This window comes from Perca flavescens, chromosome 6, assembly GCF_004354835.1.
Source record: "Perca flavescens isolate YP-PL-M2 chromosome 6, PFLA_1.0, whole genome shotgun sequence".
Lineage (NCBI taxonomy): Eukaryota > Metazoa > Chordata > Actinopteri > Perciformes > Percidae > Perca > Perca flavescens.
The window spans coordinates 19,270,456-19,298,283 of record NC_041336.1 but is presented as its reverse complement, the minus strand read 5'-3'; the positions used below and the strand labels follow the sequence as shown (position 1 = coordinate 19,298,283).

At 41.8% G+C, this 27,828-nt stretch overlaps 2 protein-coding genes across 4 annotated transcripts; one reads left to right on the top strand and one right to left on the bottom strand.

Moving 5' to 3' along the window:
• Window positions 1–112: 112 nt before the first annotated feature.
• On the bottom strand, window positions 113–17,709 carry cgna (cingulin a). 3 transcript variants are annotated; one of them, XM_028581169.1, is made up of 20 exons: window positions 17,694–17,709; window positions 11,438–12,329; window positions 11,230–11,327; window positions 11,038–11,107; window positions 10,821–10,916; window positions 9,947–10,068; window positions 9,560–9,671; window positions 9,053–9,265; window positions 8,114–8,262; window positions 7,185–7,305; window positions 6,878–7,090; window positions 6,495–6,716; window positions 6,138–6,386; window positions 5,712–5,882; window positions 5,305–5,466; window positions 4,426–4,599; window positions 4,155–4,273; window positions 3,813–3,921; window positions 1,923–2,086; window positions 113–1,353 (listed from the first exon to the last, which is right to left on the bottom strand). In XM_028581169.1, exons 2-20 carry the CDS (start codon window positions 12,326–12,328, stop codon window positions 1,215–1,217), a joined length of 3,594 nt encoding a protein of 1,197 aa, XP_028436970.1. In that variant the 5' UTR covers window position 12,329; window positions 17,694–17,709; the 3' UTR covers window positions 113–1,214. The 3 variants fall into 3 exon arrangements, with proteins under 3 accessions (XP_028436970.1, XP_028436969.1, XP_028436971.1); XM_028581168.1 differs by lacking the exon at window positions 17,694–17,709 and adding an exon at window positions 17,524–17,687; XM_028581170.1 differs by lacking the exon at window positions 17,694–17,709 and adding an exon at window positions 17,524–17,687 and having other exon boundaries at window positions 11,230–11,300.
• Window positions 17,710–18,691: 982 nt separating this feature from the next.
• On the top strand, window positions 18,692–27,828 carry she (Src homology 2 domain containing E). Its single transcript, XM_028581713.1, has 6 exons — window positions 18,692–19,595; window positions 20,075–20,201; window positions 22,238–22,492; window positions 22,727–23,102; window positions 25,834–25,953; window positions 26,744–27,828. Exons 1-6 carry the CDS (start codon window positions 19,149–19,151, stop codon window positions 26,934–26,936), a joined length of 1,518 nt encoding a protein of 505 aa, XP_028437514.1. The 5' UTR covers window positions 18,692–19,148; the 3' UTR covers window positions 26,937–27,828.

Sequence of the window (27,828 nt, the reverse complement as noted above, 5' to 3'; positions counted from 1 at the left end):
CAGCTTCTACAAAAACACATGTAAAGTTGTTATTGGACAGAAAGACATTTTGGCCATTAAGTGGAAAACCACTTGTATACAGTATGTGAATGGGTGATATTCTGACAGTTCTAAACCATAAAAAGTGTGTTGCACCTCTACCAGGAAACTGCTTCAGATACAGTGAATAAAGACAAAACTAATCTAAACCTTCACACCAACATGAGGTTACAATCAAATATTTAATATTGTATCCCTGTACAAGAGATCCATTTCAGATGCAAGTAGTGTCATATTTTATAATTCTGAATTCCTAGAATGTGTACCGTGTGACATTAAAAACTGGACGGTGGAATAAACACAGAAGTGACATATATATTTATATTCCAAAAACACATGAAAATATATTTTTTTATGTAAACAAATTTCAGATTTCATTCAATACGAATAATTTGCGGTAGGTAAACCATTTGGTTAGGAAAATCTTTCAGAAAACCAGCATGAGAATTGTAGTGTTATATTGCATATAATTACTCTTTGTGGCGATCATGAATGCACTCAACGTCAGTATTTGGTCCATGTTTGTCAGTAGTTCTACTCAATATTTGTGCATGCTGGGGTACAGAATTTAGGAGTTCAGTCAGTTGACGGCTGTGCTACAGAGAAAACTGAAGTCAACCAAGATAAACGGTCTACTATAAGAGATGATGAGAGGATGTCTGATTTTTCAGTCAAAGCCAGACTTGGTACCGTTAAGTGCTCAACCCAGAATCACAACCCTGAAATGGTTTGACATATTAAATTTTATTTAAGAAATGCAAGACATATTTTTTTTTTTAAATTATATTTTTCTGTGCTTCTAGTCTCATTTCTCTTCTCACAATCCAGATTCTGACTTTGTGGGGTAGTGAGTTTTTGCATGTTGGAGTACTTCCAACTGTACCTTGGAGTACATCTGTGTACATTGCAGACTGAAAGAAATACCCTGAAATGCAGAGGATGTTTTGTTTCCTTCCATACACTCTGGGTGAGGAAAATCCTTCCCCTACTAACCTCTATAATATGTAATTTAACTCCCTGGTCCTTGCACCCCTCCCTCATTGTCTGTGGTATAATACAATTCTATCTTTTGACTTTACTCCTAGACTACAAAACATCTAACTTACACTTCCCTCCATTTTTTCCCTTAACAGTGCTACGTCCCCCCAACCCAACCCTGTCCCTGAAGTGCTGTTTTAACAGGAGCTGGTCTGGAGGTTGCTCTCAGTGAGGATAGAGGTGATGGTGGAGGGGTCATACAGGCTGTCGTCATCGTCATCTGAACTGAGAGCTGATGAATCCAAAGCTGGGCGCATCGCTGTTTGCGTTTTTCTCCTGGGACGCATAATCATCAGTGATATTATTGAGACCATTACTAACTGTTGACACACACTTTATTTATCAGTCGCTTCATTCGCAAACGTTAGTGCTGCTAAGGTGATCATGGCTCTCCCTCTGCTGGCAATACACGGGAACAACATGCATCTCCTTGTTAGAAGTGGGAGCATGTCTGGAATTTTATTTCCCCTGTGGTGCATTAGTAATGTGCCTTTTTAGTTTAATGAAATACCTTTTCACACATGGGTGATTGCTGATTTGTTTTACACACACACACACACACACACACACACACACACACACACACACACACACACACACACACACACACACACACACACACTGGGTGAATCTCTACCAGGTGTGTAACAGACAAGGAATCTGGGTTCGCTGCTAATAACATCATTTACATGCAGTTTTATTCATTCTGTGACACAAGGAGGAGACACACACATGCATGTGTATGCGCGTACGCATGCACATGCGTGCTGCCAGGAGGTGTCTTGCATAAGCGCACAAATTGGATGAGAGAAAAAAATTGGATACAAAGAAAAGGAAATGCTTACTTGAGCTCAGTTTCCAGTGCTGTGACTCTGGTCTGCAAGGCCTCTTTGAGCTCCATCTGTTCCTCCATGTCTCTCTGGGCCTTTCTCCTCAGCCCATCTATCCTTTCCAGCTCGGTCTCTCCTTCATCCACTTGCCTCTTTAGAGCTTTGACTCTCAGAGCGAGCTGCAACACAGGATGAGGTTGAAGTGCAGTTTTACTGTGTAGTGTGTATGTGAGTGGTATTGATGTATTCCCGTGTCTCAAGAGTAAATTCAAATATTGATACACATTCAGAGGTACAGTGAGGAAAATAAGTATTTGAACACCCTGCTATTTTGCAAGTTCTACCACTTAGAAATCATGGAGGGGTCTTAAATTGGCATAGGTACATGTCCAATGTGAGAGGCATAATCTAAAAATAAAAATCACAATGTATGATTTTTTAACTATTTATTTGTATGATACAGCTGAAAATAAGTATTTGAACACCTGAGAAAATCAATGTTAATATTTGGTACAGTAGCCTTTGTTTGCAAGTACAGAGGTCAAACGTTTCCTGTAGTTTTTCACCAGGTTTGCACACACTGCAGGAGGGATTTTGGCCCACTCCTCCACACAGATCTTCTCTAGATCAGTCTAGGTTTCTGGGCTGTCGCTGAGAAACACAGAGTTTGAGCTCCCTCCAAAGATTCTCTATTGGGTTTAGGTCTGGAGACTGGCTAGGCCACGCCACAACCTTGATATGCTTCTTACAGAACCACTCCTTGGTTATCCTGGCTGTGTGCTTTGGGTCATTGTCACGTTGGAAGACCCAGCCTCGACCCATCTTCAATGCTCTAACTGAGGGAAGGAGGTTGTTCCCCAAAATCTCGCAATACATGGCCCCGGTCATCCTCTCCTTAATACAGTGCAGTCGCCCTGTCCCATGTGCAGAAAACCCCCCCCAAAGTATGATGCTACCACCCCCATGCTTCACAGTAGGGATGGTGTTCTTGGGATGGTACTCATTCTTCTTCCTCCAAACACGGTTAGTGGAATTATGACCAAAAAGTTCTATTTTGGTCTCATCTGACCACATGACTTTCTCCCATGACTCCTCTGGATCATGCAAATGGTCATTTTCAAACTTAAGACGGGCCTGGACATGTGCTGGTTTAAGCAGGGGACCCTTCCGTGCCATGCATGATTTCAAACCATGACGTCTTAGTGTATTACCAACAGTAACCTTGGAAACTGTTGTCCCAGCTCTTTTCAGGTCATTGACCAGCTCCTCCCGTGTAGTTCTGGGCTGATGTCTCACCTTTCTTAGTATCATTGAGACCCCACGAGGTGAGATCTTGCATGGAGCCCCAGTCCGAGGGAGCTTGACAGTCACGTTTAGCTTCTTCCATTTTCTAATGATTGCTCCAACAGTGGACCTTTTTTCACCAAGCTGCTTGACAATTTCCCCCGTAGCCCTTTCCAGCCTTGTGGAGGTGTACAATTTTGTCTCTAGTGTCTTTGGACAGCTCTTTTGTCTTGGCCATGTTAGTAGTTGGATTCTTACTGATTGTATGGGGTGGACAGGTGTCTTTATGAAGCTAACGACCTCAAACAGGTGCATCTAATTTAGGATAATAAATGGAGTGGAGGTGGACATTTTAAAAGGCAGACTAACAGGTCTTTGAGGGTCAGAATTCTAGCTGATAGACAGGTGTTTAAATACTTATTTGCAGCTGTATCATACAAATAAATAGTTAAAAAAAAATCATATATTGTGATTTCTGGATTTTTTTTTTAGATGATGTCTCTCACAGTGGACATGCACCTACGATGACAATTTCAGACCCCTCCATGATTTTTAAGTGGGAGAACTTGCAAAATAGCAGGGTGTTCAAATACTTATTTTCCTCACTGTAAATGGGTTTACCTGGTCTCTCTGTTCAGTGTGTGTTTGTTTCTCCTCATCCAGCGTCATGTTGAGATCTTTTAGTTTCCTCTCCAGACGTCGTTGAGACGCAAACACAGAGTTCTTCTCCCTTTAGATATACAAGAGAAGAACATAGCACAAGACGTGGGAGCATGTTAATGAGTAATACTCTCCCCATGTTGCCTATTGCCAAAATTTGCCACCTCATGAAGATGCTCTGTAGCCAGGTGTTAAAACATTTGAGATATTCAGTTGTCAAACAAACAAGTAAAAAAAAGAAGAAGGTGATTCAGAATGAAGATCTACTGGACTGCAGCATGTTTTCCGTCTGCTGCACTGTACCTTTCCTCAGTCCGTAGGCGTTCTTCCAGCTCCTGGATCTTGTTCTCCAGCTGGGAGACTCCTGCTGAGGAGCGAGACTGGCCCTCCATATCGGCCACACGACTCCTCAGCTCCTTCAGCTGCAGGGACAGACACAGACAAACAGCAGGTCAACATACCCAAAATATACTCGAGTGGGGTCAGGGTGGGTATGTTTTAGCAGATTGAGGACTTCAGTAACTGATGATCACAAACATCAGCAAAGCGAGACGTTGTGTATGCGTTTACATACATGTCTCTCCATGGCGTTCTTGTCCAGCTCCAGGTCCTGTTTGGAGGATCGCTCCTGCATGAGCTCAGAGCGGAGCTGATCGATCTGGTCTCTGCTCCTGGCCACGCGGTCGGTCAGCATCTCCACGCTGCTTCTCTCCTCTTCCAGCTCCAACTCCACGCGCTTCAGCTTGTCCTGATGATGAGAAGATGAGATCAACTGTATTGGACGCTCATAAAGGACACGGTGTGCACTGGATTAGCCCCAGTGAGAGATTTGATGGTGCAGAGTTTGGAAATGTAAGCATATAAATACTTCCTGATAACATGTATGTGCATTTAACTAGGTCTACAGGATAATCTATTACCCATATTTGTTTGATGTACAAATAGAAGTACAACATGTGAAGAAACATGTCCAGAAATAGGCAGAGACAGCTACAGTATACTGACGTTGTATGCAGAGCGGAACTATTACCAGCAGAGAGCCATGTAGCACAATACGATACAATACGATACAATACACTTTATTGTCCCAGGGGGGAAATTCATTTTGGGCACAATGATGGTGCATACATTACACACAGTGAATAGTAATCTACAATCAGATTAAAAGATACCGGCCAGTAAATATAAAACTGTCGATCAATAAATATAGTTGGTGCAATGGCATCAAGTAATAAATAAATACAAGATCACATTTAATAAATATTAAAAAAACAAAAACATATTACTACTAGTCAGTTGCCAACATTAAACATGGCCACATATTGCACATACCCTCTATTGCACTCCTGACAGTATTGCACTTGAACAAATTTATTTTTATAGCATTATTATTATTGTCATGGTTTATTCTCCCACACCGTTGAGGCGAGCAGATGCACAGACTGTATCTTACCTCCAGGATGCGAATTTCCCTGGTTTTCTCATTGTGGCCGTTTTTGTTGGCCTCTATCTCTCCCTCAAGGTGGCGCAGTCTGTTGGTCAGAAGCTCTTTATCCAGCTGGTGGTTGTCTCTCTCCTCACATACAAGCAGGAGCTCCTTCTTCTGTCGTGACATCTAGTTAGATTTATAATAATATTAGAAACAGCAATGCCAGACTGAATTTTCATCAAGAAATAAATGTTGTTTTGCATGTTTATATCACACGGACACATGAATACAATCAGCCAAGCATGCACCATGAATATTATGTGTCAAAACTACTGAAAACATTCAGACCAGACATTCATAATAAAAACAACAACCCGGCCAAGCAAGCGAGTGAGCACTGCACACAAACACTCCCAACACAAAACACACACCTCTTCCTCCAGTCTCCTTAGATTTATATGGCTTTTTTCGAGTTCACCCTGGGCGTCGTTTCCGTGACGTTGCGCCTCCTGCATTTCCTTGCGTGCTCTCTCTCTCTGTTCCTCCAGCTGAACTCTGAGAGTCTGCGCCTCCTCTCTTGAGGACACGGTCAGAGACTCATACTGACAAGGAGAAAAAAACAAAGAGGGTGAATTCTTTATCTGTGAATCCTCTAATGAGCAGCTGGATGATCCATGCTGAAGAGGCTTTCATTTGTTTGCAAAGGTATAAAAAAAAAAAAGGATATCCCCATAGAAATAGCAAACGGCAACGGTACACACAAAAATACCTACCTCTTGGACCATCCTGCTACGTTGATTTAAATAGGAATGTCCATTCTACTCTCATATCTATTTCGATGAATCTCGCCTTATTACCTCTTTGTTGAGTTTCTCCAGAGCGCTTTCCTGCTGTCGTTTGGTCTCCTCCAGCTGGTTGAAGGTCTGTTTGAGTGTCTCCTTGTCTTTCTCCATTTCCTCCACCCGCAGAATAAGTTCACGTTGCTCCTGGCTCAGTCTGGAGGCTTTTCTCTTGGCTTCATCGAGCTCAGACCGCAATCTTCTCACCTCAGTGTGGAGGGCGATCTCTGCCTCGGAGCTCTCTGTGGCGTTGGCCTGCAGCTGAGCCTGAGGAAACCACAGAGGATGTCCCGTTAAATATGTCTGCTGCTGTCAGGGTATCTAACACACTAATGGTCTATGCCACACTGTAGTGTGTGAGAGAATGTAACCTACCTCTAACCGTGAGAGTTTCTCTTTGAGACGTGTGTTGGCCTCCTCCTGCTCCTGCTGGGCATCTTGGAGCGATTTAACGTCCATCTGAGCTCTACTGAGGCGTGTTTTACTGGCCTCCACTTCCTCCTCAGCTAATGAGAGTTTCTCTTTGAGCTGGCTAGCTTCATCCTGTGTCTCTCCGAGCTTCTCCTCCAGAGCTGAGATGATGGCTGGGTCTGGGAGCTATAGTCAGGAAGGCGAGGGAATGATATTGACAAAAACGTACAAGAGATGATGGAGATTAAAGATGAGAATTTCTAACCAACTAGAGCCCCAACTTAGTTGTGCTAGTCAGGTGATTCATTTTATTTATTTTCTTGTAACCTCAGTAAGATCTAACCAACCCGTTTGTTTTTCTCCTGTGCCTTGGCAACATCCTCTCTGGCCCTCTGTAATTGGTCCTTCAGCCTGTCAATCTCATACTTGAGTTCTGCCTCCTGTTCCTGGTGAGATTTTTTGATGGAGATGACCTCCATGACCTTCTTGTCAAACACTGCCCTCTGCTTCTCCACCTCAGACTTGGCCTTCTGTAGATCAGTACTGCACCGCTGAAGTTCCTGAATAGAAATATGGGCAAAGGATGGTTAAACTGCTTGATTTCTGTCAAAGACACAGGAGTCAGAGATCATGTGAAGCTGAGTGCATGTTCACCTGCTGGAGAGTCTGTGTGTGGCCAGGGTCTGGTATCTGTTGTTTCATGGTGCTTACTTTCTCCTGGAGCTCCTTTAGCCCCTCCTCAGACTCCTCTTTTTCCAGACGGGTTTGCAGGAGTCTAAAAAAATGTAGATCAAATACAGCTGATCCAAACAAGTTGTACCATATAAACATATTGTAAGTACTGCTTGATTATGTGATCCGCAGCAGTTAGATTGTATAGGTGAATAATGCCATGTGAACTTAATTTACTTTGATGTACTCAACAAGCAAATAACTCATTACAGTATATAATCTTCAAACAGGAAATAAATCAGTATTCCCTGTTATAACAGTCAGACATATCCACAGAAAACAAGTCTAGAAAATGTTTTTTTGCTAAACGAAAATGTAAGATCATCCACACCACCCCAACAGTTTATGCTTACATACAGTGTTACACTGTATGGACACAATGAAGACGTAAACAGCCAAATGTAAAAATATATATATATAAATATGGTCCATATTCCCATTGAAACCTATGGTACTTGACGCTTCATAGTACATATTTAAACACGTCTCAACGACGTCTGGATCATGTACACAGTTGTGAATTAGGGCTGTAAGTGTGGATGGCCTTGGAACTACAGCCGACAGTTAGAACAGCTAGGCACATCTACAGGTCTGTATATCTAAACACAAATACTGTTCAATTAGTGACTCTCACGGTGTTTCAGGACTGCTGGGTGGCTCTCTGACAGAGAGGGGGGAGAAACATTGACCAGATGACATGAGATGGACACACATTAGTAGTACAGCAGGTGCACAGAGAAACCATGAAAAGACTGACAAAATCTATGTCCAAGTGAGCATCGGAAAGCCCAAATGCAGGTAGGTAATAATGAATACCCTTTGCGAACAACGATGTGTTAGAATGAACTCACTCTTGTTTGGTTGTTCGAAGTTCGTCTCTGGTGGTGTGAAACTGCTCCATCCAGTGGCTGCTCTCGTCTCTACAGTCTTCCAACTGCTGCTGCAGGGAGCGAACGGACGCATTCACACGCAAGCGCTCTGCCTCGATCCCTACGTGAGACTAAAAAAGAAGACAGAAGAATTGATGGCTAGAGCTGGGCAACATATAGATCTTATATATCGATATCGTGATATGAGACTAGATATCGACTTAGATTTTGGATATCGTAATATGGCATAAGTGTTGTCTTTTCCTGGTTTTAAAGGCTGCATTACAGTAAAGTGATGTCATTTTCTGAACTTACCAGACTGTTGTAGCTGTTCTATTATTTGCCTTTACCCACTTAGTCATTATATCCACATTACTGATGATTATTTATCAAAAATCTCATTGTGTAAATATTTTGTGAAAGCACCAATAGAAAACACTACAATATTGTTGTGGTAACAATATCGAGGTATTTGGTCAAAAATATCGTGATATTTGATTTTCTCCATATCGCCCAGCCCTATTGAAGGCATGTTTGTTTATATACCTACCATTTATTTCATAGACAGTAATACCTATGTAGATAGATAGACCACTCCACACTGTTTTAATTAAAGAGATCAAGTTTAAAATGTTGTTTCTTGATGCTAGATAGAGCACCTACGTTAAGCATGCTCAATGCCCCGGTGCATGCAGCTTTGTGGATGCTCCACAAGCTGACTCTTGTAAATCATTCTCAATAAGAAAATCTATTATAAAACGACATAAAATGATTGTCACAAAAACTTACAAACATGTTGAAGTGGTTTCTCAGAGTTTTGCTGATGGGGTCTGTTGTTGAAGACTGGTAAGCCAAATTTTTGTCTCCAACCAACACATTTTCATGGCAAATGAAAGCGATGATGAGCTGGCTACTACACACCTGAGACACCTGCTCCATGCTGCTACGGAGCTTCTCCATGTCAGCGCTGTACTGCTCTCGGAGCACCTCGATCTCTTTGTCATGTGTGGCCACCTCTTCCTTCAGAGCTCCTTTGAGAGCCGTTAGCTCCCGTTCTCTCTGTCTCAGTGTCTCCTCCAACTTCTGTTTCAGCTGGCACACCTCCATCAGCTGTGCCTGACAAGACATCAGGTCCTGCAGACAAGGAATGCACGGTATTAACTTGATAATCTTTTGATCTCTCAGTCTCAGTATTGCTCATGTGTTTGTTTACAAAAACCCTTCTTAGCAGTAATTAAAGTTAATCTAGCTTTTAATTGGAAAAGATTTTTCAATTTATCAACCTGTAAATATGTTGCTACATGATAAAAAATAGTGACTTGAGTAGCAATTTAGTCTTGATTTTTTTAGTCTCAGCTTATTTATTTTTTAATCCAATAGGGGGTGAGATAGTTTCTCCCTGTGCATCCGTGTGGGTTTGTGTGTTACCGTCTTGTTGCCATTCTCTCTTCTCAGTTCATCCTGAAGCTCAGCCAGCTGGTCCTCCATTCCTCTGACCCGAGCCTCTGCGCTCTCCCTGTCCATACGCAGCTGAGTCAGCCTGCAAGGAAAAGAGGACATACACACTTCTGAAAGACTCTTTGAATTCAAATCACATACTTGATTGTCTTGTGAATAAGTTACAGTAACTGTTTGTTAATGAAATTGTGAGGACTGGGTGTTGAAAACAAAGTGGGCTTGTCATGCACCCCTCTCCATCCAAGACCCACAGACAATGGTACCATGCCCCTTATTGTGTGTGTGTGTGTGTGTGTGTGTGTGTGTGTGTGTGTGTGTGTGTGTGTGTGTGTGTGTTGTATGCTGCCGTGTCCTCACTCTGATTGTGTTTCATTTAATTCTTTCTTCTTCCGGTCAAGCATCTCCTGGAGCTGCAGATTTTCATCCAGACAGGACTCCAGCTCAGCTTTCAGAGCAGGATCAGAATTGCTAACAGAGTTCTACGCACAAGCAGAGATGATGAATAAATGAGAGCAGTGAAACATAAGACATAAGGTAGCTCTGGTGGCATTAACAATGGGCTTTAGGAAATGTTAAAGCGGGCTTGCATTTGCCCACCGATCAATATGCACAAGGGATTAAGTTCTTAGGAGCTATTAGAGATTAAGACCTGCCCACCTTCCTTAAACCAACATATAATGAGTCATTATTGAAGTTAGATTATTGTGTGTGTGCACCTTTGACCAGGCCAGAGGGCTTTAAGGATTAATGTGGGGATTAATCTGAAGCACACTTCAATGGACCCCCAGCCCTCCTGGTAAGATTAGTTAAAGACATAAAAACTCTGAGGACAGTACTCTCAACCAACCAACCAACAGCTTTTTTTTCCACTTTAGTGCTCTCATTTCGAGGAGACTTGGATGAGTGTTTATGTGTGGCATTGGATGTGCACCGTGTAATCAGAGCTGATTCAAAGTGGCAGGTTACTCTCTGAATGTTAACATCCTCTGGTGGCAGCCAGTTCCAATCAGCCAAGTGAATTTAGGGAGGCTTGGTGGGTCATCCAAGGCCCTGAAACTACAGTAACAACCACAAACTCTTGCACACATTCTCTACATGTCTTTAGTGTAAACTGTGTCTTATCCACCAGAGCAAAGTATAGAGGAACAATTCAGCATTGCTAATAATCTCGTACCTATTGGAACAGTTATCAATCTCTATGCCCTCACATATTTATTTCTATTTCACTTACCCTTCTTTCCGCTTGCAGGGCAGTTTGTAGTTCAGCAATCCTACTTTCAAGCTCCCACTTTTCTCTCATCCACTCTTCCTGAGGTCTCTCTTTGGGCTGTTGAAGAAAAAGATATGTGGACATACATGTCAGCAGTTTGCTCAAAATAGTTATTTTTCCAATTTACAAACTAGTGCAAGAACCCTCACAGAATGACATATTCTCAAACAGGACGAACCTTTAGATTCTGAACCTTCTGAAAGATGACCTTGGCTTTGTGCTTGATGACAACATCACTTTCGTTGGTCCTGAGTAAAGGTGACAATGGCCCAATGTATAACACGTGCACATGTCATTATTTATTACCATTGCATTATGTCAACTGAATAAAGCCTGTACGTGTTTTGCCAAGATAACATGTAGGTTATACCCTTGTCTCAGGATGTTGTGTATAGTCTGCATGACCTGCTCCTCTTCAATGGTCATCTCTGCACTCTGACCCTGGTCCAGCAAAAGGTCAGGAGTCACCTTGAGACATAGATCAGAAAACTACTCTTGCAATGTTGCATGCTATGTGGCGTTTGTGGCTCACTAGAAATCAGCTGTGACGCCCAGCCATAAAACAATGGTATTCTTACTTGTGCCTCAGTCAGACTGGCGTGTGGTGTCTCTGCAGCGGCATATCTCCCTGGGGAAGTCCACTGGTTAGTGGAGTGTGCGGGAAATTTGGTGACAGCGGCCTGGCTGCGTCCCAGGCTGCTGTGAGTTGAGGACGGAGGTGAGGTGTAGGCGTTGGGGGTGAGGAGAGGAGCTGTAGCTCTGGGATCTTGTTGTTCAGGAGGGAGTCCTCTCTGTTGGCCACCAGTGTTACCACCATCAAACCTGTTTATGAGTCTGTTGACAGGAGTATGTCTCTGAGTTGTTTGTTGGGGAGGGTCAGGGTAGGACTCACTGCTTCTCACTGACCCCATTGACCGGTTGAGCCCTGCTCTGTACGAACCATCCCACATATTGCTTTCCACGCCACCCTCTCTACCACCGACATGCCGAACCTGCTCTCTCTCCCTACTTACCCCAATTCCTCCATCCAGATTCCCATAACTACCGGACTTTCCATCCCCCGGTGGCCTAGACAGCTGAAAATCCTCATCGCCTGCCCCTCCCTCTCCGTCCCTGTCCAGCAGCGACCCATGGGACTGGGCCCGGCGTAGTGCACCTCCCTGCCCGCCATCTACATCTGCCCCTTGTGTTCCGGGCTCTGCCTTCTCTCTCCTCCGGGGAAGGCTATTGTAACCAGGGGAGGTCCTGAGCTGGACCCCATACGAGTCTCCTTTCTCTCCGTCTTTCAGGACGACGTATGGCTGGCCAGCAATACCTTGCACCCTGACCGCCACGCCGTACTTGGAGGTGGTCTGGGACTTTGTCTTGGGCCCTGGCTGCCCCCCGCCAGTGTCGTTGAGTTCATTGATGAAGCGGATCTGGACACCGTAGTCCACTGGGGTCATCCGACCTGAAGATGGTGCGCTCATGCTGGTAACACAGCAGGAGAAGAAGGAAGATCACATGAAAAACAGAGCTTTTGGCTAGTTTTCTGCATTCAACCAACAGGCTAAATATTTGCTTTGGTCTAGTATTTTCATACCCCAAATGTTTGCTCTTTATGCATTATTGTATATTAAATTACACTACAGTACATTTGTTTGGCAGATGCTTTTGTCCGCATCCACTTACTTTTTTTCGCCCTACACATACACACAATTTAAGGTTCAGTGTTTTGCACAATTATAAGTATAATTAAGAAAGTAATTTCTGCATGAGTCATTGAGCCCCAAAAAATGTTGTTTGTGTGTTTAGGATTTGGCTGAGGTATGTGTACCGCAGACTGAAAAGCTCACAATTTTAAAATAAATCGTCCAGTTTATTGCAGATATATCGGTGTATATACTAGCCTATAAGGAACACAATCTTGCAGTACAGAAATGTCAAACAGGGTTTTAGATCATTTAACAGTGTCACTGTTGCACAGTTTATCCACCAGACAGCACTGACAAGTTTACTTTGTCCACTAAAAATGTCCTGCTTAGTATCTTGGTCACAATTCTTTAAAAATATAAATCTAGGGGATCGGTACAAATTTTATGTCTTACTATTGGCCGATTTATATCAGATTTTTTTTAATTTACAAATATTGATTTCAGTATTGGCCTAATAAATCCAGTATCGGTTCGGGCTGTACTCACAATGGCAGGTTGAGGGTCGAAGAGAGAGACAGAGAGAAAAACAGACTGCTACAATGCAATAAAAAGCCAGTTTAAAACTTCCCTCAAGTTAGGAAATTAAGAAAGAATACCTAGACACTCATTAAGATGCAACCCTGAAATTTCAAAACGCTGTCAAAGCGTCTCGTCTTACACACAGGGACACAGATTTATAGGCAGTAACACATAGTTTCTGGCTCTTGACTGCTTGTGTGGACTTTGTTCTCAGTGCACTCCATTAGTCATTAACCTGAAAGCACACACCCACATATCACTTTCCCCTTGTAAGGACCAACAAAGCTTTTCCCAACTTTTGGAAGTTTCCCAGCCAGATACTAAACCTATTTCCCTCTTCAAAACATTGACAGCTTGAATAGAGAGAGGGCAACTAGTAAGGACCTTTTCATTCTTTCACACTGTAATTTCTCCACTTCTGTGTTTTTCTTGACTCCCTAATCCTCCCCTTGATAGCCATTGATGAGTAATTCTGAAACTATTTCTGGACTATTTCAACTGATCACACCTATGTCAAGGGTTAGTGATAAGTTACAGTCAGCCTTATTCGTCACTGGCAATAAAAGTACTGAACTGAAGATTCCTGATATTACACTGACAGACTGACCATGCTTTGTGTTAGGTCACATTGTGACATCTCATCCACATGTCTATTACGTACATGGGTATGGTTCATTAAACTCACACCAAACCTATTACAACATTCCCTCCCTGACCTCTGCACATTTTCCTTCCTCTCCACAGCTTTCCAAGGTGAGAGACAGAAAGTGGGCTGGGAGAGTGAAAGAGGGAGGGGGAAGTGAGAGAGAAAAAAAAAAACTCAGCTTTTCTTCTCTTATCTTTGCCTTGTGTGATAAAATCCAAAGTCAAGCTGGTCTGTGCACAACCCTCCCCCACCATACACACAAAGGACTGACTCAAAAAGTAACCATCAAATAGCTAACTCTGACACATGCACCCATACATATATTGAATGCCTTCACACACATTTTCATATTTCTATACAGATTTTGCAAGCTGTATGACGCAGCACAGACCAAGCAAAGAATGAGATACAGTCAGCAAAGTGAGCCAAGACGGATGATTATCTTAAATGTGCCTGCTGTGAAAGCAAAAAAATAATAATACGTAAAACAACACTGGAGCAGGAATAGGTGATGGAAAGTGTCTGGGCTGGCAGTGAACTAAGCAACACGACAGGATTGACCTTCGAAGGTATCTGTGTGCTTGTGGTGCGTAAGCATCGTTCGCAGACAGACCTGCTCATCAGACGTGCAGTAAATTTTGTTCCCCCACCCTTTGGGAACCACAGAGGAAGCACCGTGTCACAACGTATTTGTGCAGTTGAGCATCAGCCAGTCATCACAGCAAGGTCAAGCATGTCATGCACGGACAAATGTGCCATATGCGGGCAATGTCCACTGAATTCATATGAATCTGAACCATGGCGATCTGTAGAGTCTAAGTGTGCCAAACTGACGTACAGATAAGTAAATGTAAGGTAATTACAATATTGTTCTCTTTTACCATCGGTTCATCTGCATCTCTTGATCAGTTTCATGTCTGTATGTCAGCGAGGAGGAACGCAGTCCCAGCTCCAAGAGGGACATGGGTGAGGGGGAACCCATCCTATTGTCCAGCTGATGTGGGGCGGAAAATGAGGGCAGCAATTCTGAGAATGCCAAAATGATCCCTATGGTATTTCAGTCCCTTTCTTACATTGTTTATGTGATTACAAGTTGGTTTTAACACTGACATTTTTTGTCCCTCTACACTCCCACTTTTAGGTTTCTCCCCAAAGCTAATTTCTTTCCACACCTCTCTAAAATAAGCATCCTTTTCCATATTGAAAGTAGGATATTAAAGAAGTTATTCTGTATTTTTTTGGTTATACAGTGCCTGTGCTGTGAAATTAACATGTCTGGCACTGTCTGCCTCTGTATCCTTTAGATCTGAAACGATAGTCGATTAATCAATTAGAAATCAAATGATTGTTGCTTTTTTAATCTTATGCGATAGTAAGAGATTTTTTCCCCCCTTATGTGATAGATGAGATTTTTCGTTATGTTCGGGCATTTATTAGATTAAACAAATTATCAAGTAAATAATGGGAAGATTTATTGACAATTTCAAAAACTGTAAGTTTCGGCCCTAGTATTCTTTTACTAAGTTACAGGCACTCAAGCAATTATGGTCTCTAAACCACACCCGTTTTATTAATAGGATGTGTATCCAACAAGCTTTTTGAGGCTTTCTTGCCTCCTTTCTCTTGACTCTGCCAGTCACGTTACCCTGCAGTTATGCTGACGGGCTCTCTGCCTCTGGCCTCAAATTGAATTCTGCACAGTTAATTGAATTGGAGCTGCTTCCCTGTTAAGATCTGAGATGGAATGGAAAATACAATTAGGAGATTAGAGCGGTGTGGAGAGAAATGAAACAACAGCAATGTGTGGAGTCATGAAAGTGTCAGCATGGTTAATGTGATCAGATCATATCTGGCCTAAAACGGATTCAGCTGGAGAGAGCAGCAATGGATCAAGGTTATTTAAGTCTTAACTTTTTTATGTGCTTCTGTGCTTTTAGTATGTAGAATGTATTGACAATTTGGACATTGACAATAGCTGATTATTGTCTATCATTAGCCTGTTGATTATTTTTTTCAATAAATTGATTAATAGTTTAGTCTATAAAATGTCAGAAAATAGTGTAAATCGTTCATTACAATTGCCCAAGCTGACATCTTGCATCTGCTGAGGATGACTGAGTGAGATGAAGTTAAAAGCGACCGTAAAAAAGAGTAGATGGGCCTAGAGTTAAGGTTTTTATGTTAAACTACTAGTTTCAAAGTGAATAAGGATCATTTGTCAATGATATAATAGAGAGAAAAGCAGCAAATACACACATTTAAGAATAATTAATTCTTTACTTGATAAGTTACTTAAAATAATTAAATCGATCACCAAAATTGTTGTCAAAGCATTGTAGTCGATTGACTAATCAATTAATTGACTAACTGTTTAAACACTATATATACACGGCATACTATTAAGCCAACAAGGACAAGCTGTAAAACAGTAGTTTGCCCCTTTTCTTTCAGGTAAATCATCAACATTTTTACAGGCATAACCTAAAAAATAGAAACATGAAGGTGTAAGTAACAGCAATGGACAAAACAGTAGCTCATGGCTCCTGTGTCCTTTAAGGACCGGCAGCCACTCAGTCCTCAAGGTATTCTCCTTCTCCATTACATTCTTGACATAAAACCAGGCCATCTTCCTCTCTCAAGTGGTCAACCTCTCTCCAAACTTGCCACTGCTCGCCTTTCATGCTCAAACAAACAGCCATTTATACCTCTTTTCAAATCCAAAGAAGTTCATTGGCATAACAAAGAGATACTTCAGTGTTACCAAATAGTACACAAATGACACCATATTAGGAGCACATAAATACGCCCCTCCCTTGCCCCACATTCCAGACACTGGTTTCTCTCTGTCCTTTCCACTTACACAGGCTAGGAGTGTGTGTGTGTGTGTGTGTGTGTGTGTGTGTGTGTGTGTGTGTGTGTGTGTGTGTGTGTGATATTGATTTATGGGATTTTGGATTTTATCTGCAGACTAGAATATTTGTAACCTTTTACAAACCGTTATAACTCTGACCAGATTTAAGAATTGCTACCAGGTGAAACTTTATTACCACGTAAAATTAAACTGTGTCAACATGGTCAATGGCTTAGCAAGTTAAATGCTATAATTATTCAATTTCGTGGCAAAATCCATGAGCCTTTCCCCACACTCCTGCTTGCATCATAAGTCTCATCTGGCTCAAGCTCAATCTTAAAGAGCATCCCCGTATTATAGACCTGCTCTTCAAAATGTCCTTGAGATTTTACAGAGAATAATTTACGTCAAGCTATTTTTTATTATTATGTTGCATTATATTCAAGGCCTAGATGGATTTGAAATGTGGTTACATGTAGCCTCTTGTGTCTTCAACACGAACTATCTATAATAAATCCTTCTGTTAGGAGGTAACTTTAGGTAAGACCTGGAGTGAAACCTTTAAGTATGAATTCCTTTGGCATTACACCATATTTAGTTTAGTATTTTAAGTCTTACATTTTACTTTCAGAAACGTGTAGTCACCCTGGGAGTACTTCTACATCGAACAGAAACATTTGCAGACATCCCTCACATCATGTACTTCACATAACATTAACAGGCAACTTACTCTGAAGTAACGTTAGCTAGCCCTAAGGTTACCATCAAACTAACGTTAGCTACCAAGCTAACGTTAAAATGGCTAACTCAGTGATACAATACTGTAAAACATGACTACAGAACTAACTTAAACGAAGTAATTAGCGCCACATAGCAAACGAAAAACATCCCAGGTCGTGTCTGTCTGGTTTAGCTGTCTGGCTATGACAAGTCCAACAACAAGCGTACAGTTACCTCTTTTTCTAAAGTTATTCCTTTGCTCCTCTTTTACACTTCACTTTCCTTGTGTCGATGACAATTCAAATGTTTTCCATCAAAGTCCACACAGAAAAGTGGTGAAAAACCAACTCCTACGCAAATTAACACAGCAACAAGTTCATTATGCGGCGTCTGCAACCTGTTACCTTTGTCGGGGATGTAACTGTCCCGCCCAGCTTCTCCGGAGGGAGCGCTGTGATTGGACCAGTGATCTGACGAAGGCGGGATCATAGATATCGGCTACGTTTGCTATTGGTGAAATCTCTATGTCAGTCATTCATTGTGCTGGACCACTTTTTGACCTTTTCACTTCAAAACGAAAACCCGTGTTATTGCTTTAGATGCAGTAAACAAAAAACTACTGGTATAAACAAAGATAAACAAACATTTTTCAGGATCAGACAGTGATAGACGAAGGTGACGAATGTGTTTGTTTCTCTGCAATTTACCAGTAGATGGCGCAACTATCTACCAGCTGGTGTCTCAGCAGCATCAGAGCCCTTGACAAAAAGCTCTAACCTGCTGCAAGTGCATGACCCTCTATAATATGGAAATGCAGTTGAAAGAGTACATGCAATGTTCTACTGTTACTTTACAGATATGTTGCTCAAGTAAGCAGTTGTTGGGTTGATTTGTCTTAGAAATGTCTGATTGTATAATTTAATTTCTAAATCCGTTTTTGTTGTCTTTAATACATTGTTACCCATCTTGGCCAGGACACAATTTTGAAAAAGAAAAATATTTTTTTTAATCTCAATGACGCTTTCCTGGTTAAATAAATTGTAGGCTATGTAATAAAAACACCAGTTAACAAATCTACCATAGCTTATTTAAAAAAGTACTCATATTAAGATTAATTTATGTGAAGAGTTTTATTCCATTACAAATCACAAAATAAGTGCAAAATGTAACTCTTCAGTAGGCTACTTAGTGATCAGTCACTTGTAATAACATTCATTTTAACGTGTTGCTTGTTGCCGGACGTCTATTGTGATTGGGCCAACTACTGATCAAGTTTGGAGATTTCAGTTGTGTATCCATTGAAGTTATTACAGTAAAACTCCTTCCCCGCCCCGTACACACAGCCCCTCCCCAAATCTCAGTGGCATCCCAGTCTGCGCACACAACTTTCCTCTCCATCTCATCACCTCGACAGACTAGACGCATCATCTCACGCTCCGGGAATGGGATCTTTACTGGGTTCAAAGAAAAACTTCGAGTTCTTTCGAATTTACGCTCTACAGAAGCTACTTTTCAAACTGCAGGGATAGTTGTTACTGCAGGTGCAGGGTGACAGAACGAAGAGTCATTGGCCAATGACATCCAAGACGCACGAGAAGTTGTCAGGGAGTTTTAGACGCTAGAAATCAGTTGAACACCACGAAGTGAACGGCCTGAATTTCATGACTAGGAGATTCTAGTCAATTCAGACCACGGTTAGCCTACTTCAATCGAGGCGTGCGTAAAATATTTGTGCGTAAAGTTGGAGCTTTTGCGCACGGTTACAATTTTGTTCTAGTGTGGCAGCTAATGCAAGAACGTAAAAGACAACAGGTTTGTCAACTTTTAAATCTGTGAGAAGTGTTTATACCTTCACAGCCATGGCAAGATGGTTCAGAGATTTCCCCATCAACCTGAAGACTGGAAATGAAAGGGTCCGCTCGGCCTCTGAATCTGGCCCGCAAACTCGACCCAAACCCTCGTTTTCTCGTGACAGTCTGAAAGGAAATCAGCGCAAAGATGGGGGAGTGGGGGGGTTATTGGCAGGGAGAAATAGGAAAAATTCGGCTACAGAACTGGGTCGTAACAACGCTGGTTCTGCTGGGACAGTCTGGGATAGTCTCACAACTGGAAAAGGTCGCAAGAACTCCAAGGTCGAGACTGGGGCATCAGATGAGATCCGCCAGGTCAGGACCTCTAGTTTGGCGCAAGCGTACATTAGCAGGATGATCAAAGTGGACAAACAAGACAAGACCCCCAGACTCAACGGGATAAGTGAACAGAAGCAGCCCGAGAACGAAAAGGGAAGGTCTGACATTAAAACAACGGTGAGTAATTATAGGCTTAGGCTACAGATTGAATCACAGCTAATGCAAACCCAATGCGACCATTGTTGATCTCCACATATCATCTGCTATTTAAAATCAAACAAAAGCAGAAGGTTACAGCTGCGTGCAGATTAAATGTCAATACATTGTCAGTGCAAAACAAATTTCATTGTGGGCTTGAGGTCAGTGCTTCCCTTTGTGTTTTCCCTCCCCACCTCAGTGCATAACCATGTATTCAGTTTCCATCGCTCTCAAAAGAATACAATGCAGTTCCACTACATTGTGTCACATCAAACCGGCAATGTGCTGACCTCTTTGCACTCTTTCGGCTTGTTCCTCTAATCACTTGTCATACCACACACCACACTATCAGATCCCTCTCCCCCTGCCTGCTCTGTCGTCTCCAGGTAAATGTACCATCTGAATACTTATAGCAGCTCAGCATTGTTTTCTTCTGACATGTCTTTTCCTGTTCACAGCTCATTATCCTAGAGGACTACGCAGATCCTTTTGATGCAGAGAAAACCAAGGAGCAGAGGGAGGCTGAGAGAGCAGGAGTGAATGATGGGTACATGGAGCCATATGATGCCCAGGTCATCATCACAGGTGAGTTTAAACTCACCATCTATCTCAGCAATTACAGTTACATTATGGAAAGGCCAAAGTGGCATCTGGACTGCAGTTTTTCTACAGAAAACATAACTACATTTATTTACATCTTACTGTGGCACTCTTTGTATGTCATCTTTGATAAGCTATGTACATTTTATCCAAGCCAAGGAATACTCAGCTTAATTTCTCTGTACTCACAGTCACATTCCTGCTAAAGGGCCATTTTAAAGGGACTTAGGGCCAAACTAGACCCTCAGTCTCTCTGCTGACTTCCCTTCCCGCTGGTGGTTGCCGTAGGAACAGTGTTGTGCAGGGATAATGGGTGCAGCTTCCTCTTCCAACTTCCTGTCTCCTGCCTCTGTTTCCTTTGCCCCATTCTCTTGATAGGAAGTTGGCCTCAGTGCCCCCCCAAACACACACACACACACACACACACACACACACACACACACATCGACACACACATACACACAATACTTTATGGTCCCTTACGTGTAAAAAGAATCAAAAGACCCTTGCCCCTCCCCAAAACCTACAGGTCCCCCAAACCACCCCCCCCTGTGGTCTCGCCCAATCACTTCCCAGCAGCCAGGAAGTGGCCTGGTCAGCCAGCAAATCAGCAGCTGTGTTGACCTTTTCTTCCTGTAGCTCCATTGTTTGGTCACACAATAGTGCAGACACACAGGCTACCTGTCAGTCGGTAAAGAAATACAACAAGTAAAATTCCCCTAGAATTTAACGACATGTCATGACAAACAGATTTGTGGGTTAATCCAACCCAATGAACACAAATGTAAGCCTAAAAACCTTGTTTGAAACTAGTGAGGATACAATGCATTATGTTTCTGTAATACTGAAATCTAAAAAAAAACATACATATTTCAAATAAGCACAGCACTTAGTTTGAGTTGATGGACACACTTATCAGTGTAATAAAGTAATAAAAATGTGCTTTAAGAAATTGTATTTTAATTGTACTTATCTTTTGCAGAAGTGTCTGTTATAAGATTCTTATCTTTTTCCATACACATACATCAAATATCACTCATCTCTGTGGATATGAGACAAAAACATTGTGCAAATGAATACTGGACAGAAAGTGCATGCCTGACTACAGGCTAATTTAGGTGCCAGTTTATTAGGTGCCTAACCAAAGCTAATGCAAATGTTCCATTTGAATTTATACTGTCTTAGAGAGATGTTGATTCATCTTTATGGTCATTTTGAACGCTGTCTGCTGCTGTTGAATTGTTGCATTGTTGTGCTATATTGAGAGGCATCCTTAATATTTTGTCTACCCCACTTATATCAATAAGGGTAGACAAATTATTGGAGACACCTCTCAGTATAACCGAAGGCAGACCAACAGCACCACAAGCTACAGCCTCCTAAATGATCATTAAGTTGAATCACCACGTCTCTTGAACTGTTTCTACAAAAACATAAACCTTATAACCTTCATAAAGGCAGGATATATTGCAGGTCGGTTGTATTAGACTGCATTAGTTTTTGCTAGGCGTACATAATAGACTGGCAGCTGAGTGTATAACTTCAAGGCAAACCTTATCTAAGGTTACACTAGAAGGGGATAACTCACTATTACATTGTTGATCTAACTATTTCAATGCATGTACATTTTCTAACAGAATGAGTATATTGTATTGTGAATGTAGCTGGATATTTTATAAGCAGATTGAAAAGTCATTTTGCCATATTATGTATTTGAATTTGTTTGATGTTGGTTGATGTGTAGTAATTTAAACAGAAGGTGAGACTCCAAAACTGTGAGCAGAAAGCAGCTCATCTACTAAAATAGTGACACAACGTTGTGCCGTTGACTGCTTTGTCTATGATCTGTGTGAAAATACACATATATAATCTTGTCCAAGTGCTGAGTCAAATAAACAACCAAAAAAAGGAATACATTTTAAAAAGAGCAGATGACAGATGCTTTGTATATTATGGCATACAGTAAGAGAAAATCCTTCATCTTAAAACCATTAACAAATTGCATGACCATTGTGCTGCAGAGGTCCGTAGACGGGGCTCCAAAGACCTCCTGAAAGTGTGTGTTCTGCTGGACCGAGGCAAGAGAGAGGGGAAGGGAGAAGAGGGAAAACCCACTCCCCCAAACATCTATGACACACCGTATGAGGGCGGGCTGGAAGGCGACAGTGGGGGGGTGTGGATCCCTGTCACACGGCCAGAGTCTGACGTCCGTCCCGCTGGAGAGTACGAACTGCCCTGGGAGTGGAGAAAGGAGGACATTGTTAGAGCACTGTCAGGTAGAGAAAAAGAGAGAGGGATGATGGGAAGGGTGGGGGTGTAGGGTGTGGAGGAAGGATGCCATGAGTTTTATTTGTACAGTAATGCCACAACAATTTTGTGTTTGCTTTAGAGAGGAAACAAAACAATCATGCTGAATCAATTTCCAGAGATTTGTTTACTTTGGTAGCTCTGGCAGTCTTTAATAGATCTTTATTATGAAAGGTTGATATTGTCTCTCCTGCTTCCTTTAGCTCAGTTTGAGGCAGTGGATTGTTCTCCCATGAAAGAGAACAGTTCAACCTCTGCCCGCCAGCAGCAGCAGCAACAGCAGCAGCCGCAGCAGCAGCAACAGCAGCAGCAGCAGCAGCACACCCTGAGGCAGAAGAACTGGAACCATAAAATACTTGTACCATCTTCTCCGTCCTCCTCCTCGTCTCCCTCCTTTCCCTCCTCTCCTATTCTCAAACTCTCCCCTCTCACGCCCCCATCTCCCTCTTTCCCCACCCTCAAACTCTCACCCTCTTCTAGTCCGAACAAACTTTCCCCTCCGTCTCCTACCTCCCCCAGTGCCCCACTGGAGGGGGAGGCAGCCAAAGTGGACCCCAGCCCGCCCCTGGAAAAGCAGAGGTAAGGAGGGAGAAGGCATACTTATCCATAGTAAGGAGGAGGGAATCGTTGCATATGATATTTCTAAATGTTAGTAAGGGAAAAATAAGAAATCATTTACACATTGTATTGTAGCGCATAAACTTTTTTGGACTGAACAAGGGAACATTTCGACCCTATCCAGTCATCATCAGGCTTGTGCAACATGACAAACCAAAGTATGCACATAATTTATTACATCATGCTGACATCTTGTTCAATAAGCCACTCAAAATACATTGCATTGTCAAGAAGCAAACTGTTGGAAAAACAGTTGTAGCAATCACAAATAATGACATAGCAAATATTTGAATATATTAAAAATATGGCATCAGTGTACATGTTCAAAAGACCCCACTGACTAAAACTAAATTTTATATTTTATAAGCATAAAAGGAGGATAAATACATTTAAACCATATGAGGAGAGCCAATGTGACTATGTATACAGTTTGTGCTCTGGCTTACTCCCCCAGGTCAGGTGAATTGGAAAATACCCATAGATCTAAAGAGTCTAAATCTGTTTATATTTTAGTCGTCTGATAGACTTGGGATCTGCCCCTCACTCACTGCATGTTCAACCTTGAACAGGATAAGCAGATTGAAGGAATTAAACAACAGCAAATGAAATGAGGGTTGAGAGATTTGGTTGCCTTTATGTGTATTATTAGTTCTTATCTAAATTAACCCCACATTTCCCATGTAACTCTGCAGAGTAAATGGCACTTCCTGTCTGCTTTCTGTGTTGCTCTGCTTGCATTTGTTAGGACAGTAAATAACAAGCAATCTTTTCTTTTTTCCCTTTGGCCTTTACCTTACCATCTGTGTTTGTGAGAAATTCTGGAAGAACAGCGCCCTCCTCAGATTTAACTGAGAGTTCTCTTAGTAAAAGTTTTAAAGCAGTCAATGTCACAATGCCAAACAGCAGAGGCTGCCAGTCCTCAATATAAATATTTTACACTTGGCACTTGAGGAATCTTTAAGTGAAATTTGGTATTTATCATTGAGAGGATAAGCCAGCAGCAGCAGCACTTGAGCACACCCTCATGTTAAAGGTCCCATGGCATGAAAATTTCACTTTATGAGGTTTTTTAACATTAATATGCGTTCCCCCAGCCTGCCTATGGTCCCCCAGTGGCTAGAAATGGCGATAGGTGAAAACCGAGCCCTGGGTATCCTGCTCATCCTTTGAGAAAATGAAAGCTCAGATGGGCCGATCTGGAATCTTCTCCTTATGAGGTCATAAGGAGCAAGGTTACCTCCCCTTTCTCTGCTTTGCCCGCCCAGAGAATTTGGCCCACCCATGAGAGAGAGACATCATGGCTTTCAAACGAGTAATTTTGTGATTTTGCCTTTAGTTAGTTGATTATGATTATGATAAAACACAGGACAAAGATTTTAGGCAAATCTAAATGTTTTTATTTACTAACTAGAACAATATAAAACAATGTAACGGTATAAAAATAATAAAATAATATAACAAAATATAAATATAACAAAGTCAACAACACAACCAAAAACACCTTCCATTACACACAGATATCTGTGAAAAATAAAGTCAGTTGTGCAAAATAAGTAAACAAAAGCAACAAAAGCAACAATGTATAAATATGAATATAACAATATAAAAAACACAACAAAAAATACACTGCACACAGATATTTCTGAAAAATAAAGTCAGTAGTCAAGTAACAAAGTCAGTTTAAGTCAAAATAAGTCAACAAAAGCCACAATGTATAAATATGAATATAACCGTTCTGACTCTCCGCCTCCAGCAGAGCAGGGAGGGGGAGGGGGAGGAGGCAGAGAGAGAGAGAGAGAGAGAGAGAGAGAGAGAGGGTACGCTGTTTGCACACTGCACACAGACTTGGAGAGAAACTGCAACAAAAGTATCGATCTCATCACGACAGTATCAATCCGATACCAATACTCATCTTGGTATCGATACTATCGATATTTAGATTAATACGCCCAGCCCTAACACATACTAAGGAAAGCTCATGGTGGGACTGTCTCTAGTGGCTGTAATTCTGCACCAAGGCTGAATTTCGGGAAAGAGACCTCAGATACAGTATTAGGGGACCACTAAGGTCTATATAAAAGCATCCAAAGAGCGCCATGTCATTGGACCTTTAATGTGCTGAACATAATTGCTGGAGGGAGGTGCACCCTCAAGGTGAGACTTGAATAGACGAGAGACTCATTTTCAACTATGGCCTTTTTTTCAGATGAAACATGTGGGGAACAAGCTCAGAGCATGTTAGCATTTGTTCCTTTCATGTTGTGGCTGAATGTCAGTGTGTTTTGCCTCCAAGCATCAAGGCCACATACAGTTGTTTATATATGGCTCTAGCCTGTAGCCACTGTCAGCACCACCTTGTGTCCTAATAGGCCTCTCTCGACACTGCACAGCCACAAACGTTTTGTTTGTTCATTTTATTAATCTTTTTGCCCTCTCAAGTTCACCTTTGGCAATCTTTAACTCATTCAGACCACCATATATGTCAGTCTGATTTATGGAGACTGTAATCTCTGATGGTGTCTGTGTGTTTTGTTCCTCCTGTTAGTCTCTTTCTCTTTTTTTCTCTCTCTCACCATCATCACCTATCATTATCTTGACATCTGACTTATCTCCATATGTCGCTGCGCTATATGTCAGTGATCTGCTGTCTCTATCCCTCTGTGTCTCCCCCTCCTTCCCTTGCCCATCCAAGCTGGTACCATGGCAGTGTGAGTCGGCAACAGGCTGAGGCTCAGCTGCAGCGCTGCAGGGAAGCCAGCTTCCTGGTGAGAGACAGCGAATCAGGAACCAGCAAGTACTCCATTGCTCTGAAGTGAGTTGAAGATGTGTGTATTTAAGTCTTTGTTGAACATGGTACAGGCATGCTATATTATGCAGCATCTACATATTTATTCATAGCATTCTTTTTTATCCACTTTTGCTTCATCACAATGTTAATTTTTCTTCGGCTGAGTTACAACAGTGACAGTGGCACATTGTCCTTGAAAAACAAATATGTTTTTCGGATTTTAATATTTTATTTTATAATGCCACACATGTCTTTCAGCCCTGTTTCAAAATGGACATGCATGGCACATTTATCTTGTGCGATAAAGTGTATTTAAAACTGTACAAAATATATTTAGGTCTTGGTGCCCACTGACTTTGCCTTCAACAGTGATTGACCCTGAGTTTGGCAGTAACTGGCATTACAGTGGCAACCTCTAAGACGTTAATGCATGAATGTGTGTCATTTGTACTGTAGAGCTGACACTAGCAATAAGCGTGCCAGGAACAGGTTCTCTAGTCTAGGATAAAGGCTGAAATCCTGTGGTGCAATTATGTGTGTATGTGTGCGTGTGTGTGCATGCGCCTGAGTGCACATTTGTTGTACGCTGCTCATTTATTTGAGAGTCCACATAATTAACCCCATTTACACATCCACTGAGCTTGGAAAATGCACAGCCTCATTTTGGGAGAGACAGATAAGAGAGCAAATTTCTTTTTTGCTACGGCATTGTTCAGCATCTTATAACTCTTAACAGTAACTTGCCATGTGTCTTACTTGCAAGCTTATCTTTTCTGACAGTATATCTTTATTTTTTTGTGTCTTGTTCCATTAGGACCAGTCAGAGTTGTGTGCACATCATTGTGGCCCAGACAAAGAACGTTAAGGGTTTGGGCTTCACACTGGATCAGAGTAGTTGCATCTTCTCCAGCATCCCTGAGCTGGTCCATCACTACTGCACACACAGACTGCCTTTCACTGGAGCAGAGCACATGACCCTGCAGCATCCTGTGCCCAGGCCACACTGAACATGCGTAGTAAAGGATGATCAAATACACTGGGACATTAATGCACATGCGTAGAGACATGCACACAGACACACACATTAACTTGTCAATACATGTGTACACACACATACTCGAAGATATGCTGCTTTGGATCATCCTTTGTACTACCTTAATACATTTATATGTTTGTGTCTCTTCCATGCGCCACTTAGTGGTCAAAGTAAAACATTACAATAACCACTGATCACATTGTTATTGTGGTAATTGTTTTCAATCTAAAAAACCCACTGAATGTATTTAAAATTACAGGAAAACCAGATCTTCTTCCACAGCCTAGTGCATTTGCCCCAATGTCTTGTCCATTGGCCCTGCAGACCATATCATGCAAACCTAATTGATTTTTATAATACCGGAAGCAATACACAGGAATACCCTGCACTTATAACTTGTAAGCAATCGGATATTTGAAGTTAGTGGACAGGTTTGTAATCTCCCCTTACGCAGATGTGCTGCCATCATAAATAACAGTCATGCCATCCAGTTAGGCTTGGTCTGTGAGGTCAATACACCTGATTGGAGTATATTCGTTCATCCATCTGACATGTCAATCAGCCTATTGATCTGTCCTGAAAATCAAGCTCATTTGCCGACCACTCTGTCTGTCAAGAGAAAGAGCTTTATTGATGATTCGATTAGAACTAGTGTAGTGGGAGGGGGTCTTATAACATTACAGTACCCAGTCAGCAAAATTGTTTGAGTGTGTGTAAGTGTGCACAACAAATATATCCACGCACGTTCCTTCACTGTAATCTAAATGAGGTTGTGATTTCAAAGCTATCCTACTTTATTGTGAATGAAACTGAAAACTGTACCCTAAAATGTACAATGGCATAAATGATGTGTATGTAAGTGA

Coding starts and splice junctions, on each gene's coding strand:
- she (XM_028581713.1), top strand. CDS start 19,149: ATGGCAAGATGGTTCAGAGATTTCCCCATCAACCTGAAGACTGGAAAT. Junction 22,493..22,726: donor CATTGTTAGAGCACTGTCAG/GTAGAGAAAAAG, acceptor TGCTTCCTTTAG/CTCAGTTTGAGGCAGTGGAT. Junction 25,954..26,743: donor AAGTACTCCATTGCTCTGAA/GTGAGTTGAAGA, acceptor TTGTTCCATTAG/GACCAGTCAGAGTTGTGTGC.
- cgna (XM_028581169.1), bottom strand. CDS start 12,328: ATGAGCGCACCATCTTCAGGTCGGATGACCCCAGTGGACTACGGTGTC. Junction 10,917..11,037: donor AGAAGGTTCAGAATCTAAAG/GTTCGTCCTGTT, acceptor TTTCTTCAACAG/CCCAAAGAGAGACCTCAGGA. Junction 4,274..4,425: donor AGAACGCCATGGAGAGACAT/GTATGTAAACGC, acceptor CTGTCCCTGCAG/CTGAAGGAGCTGAGGAGTCG.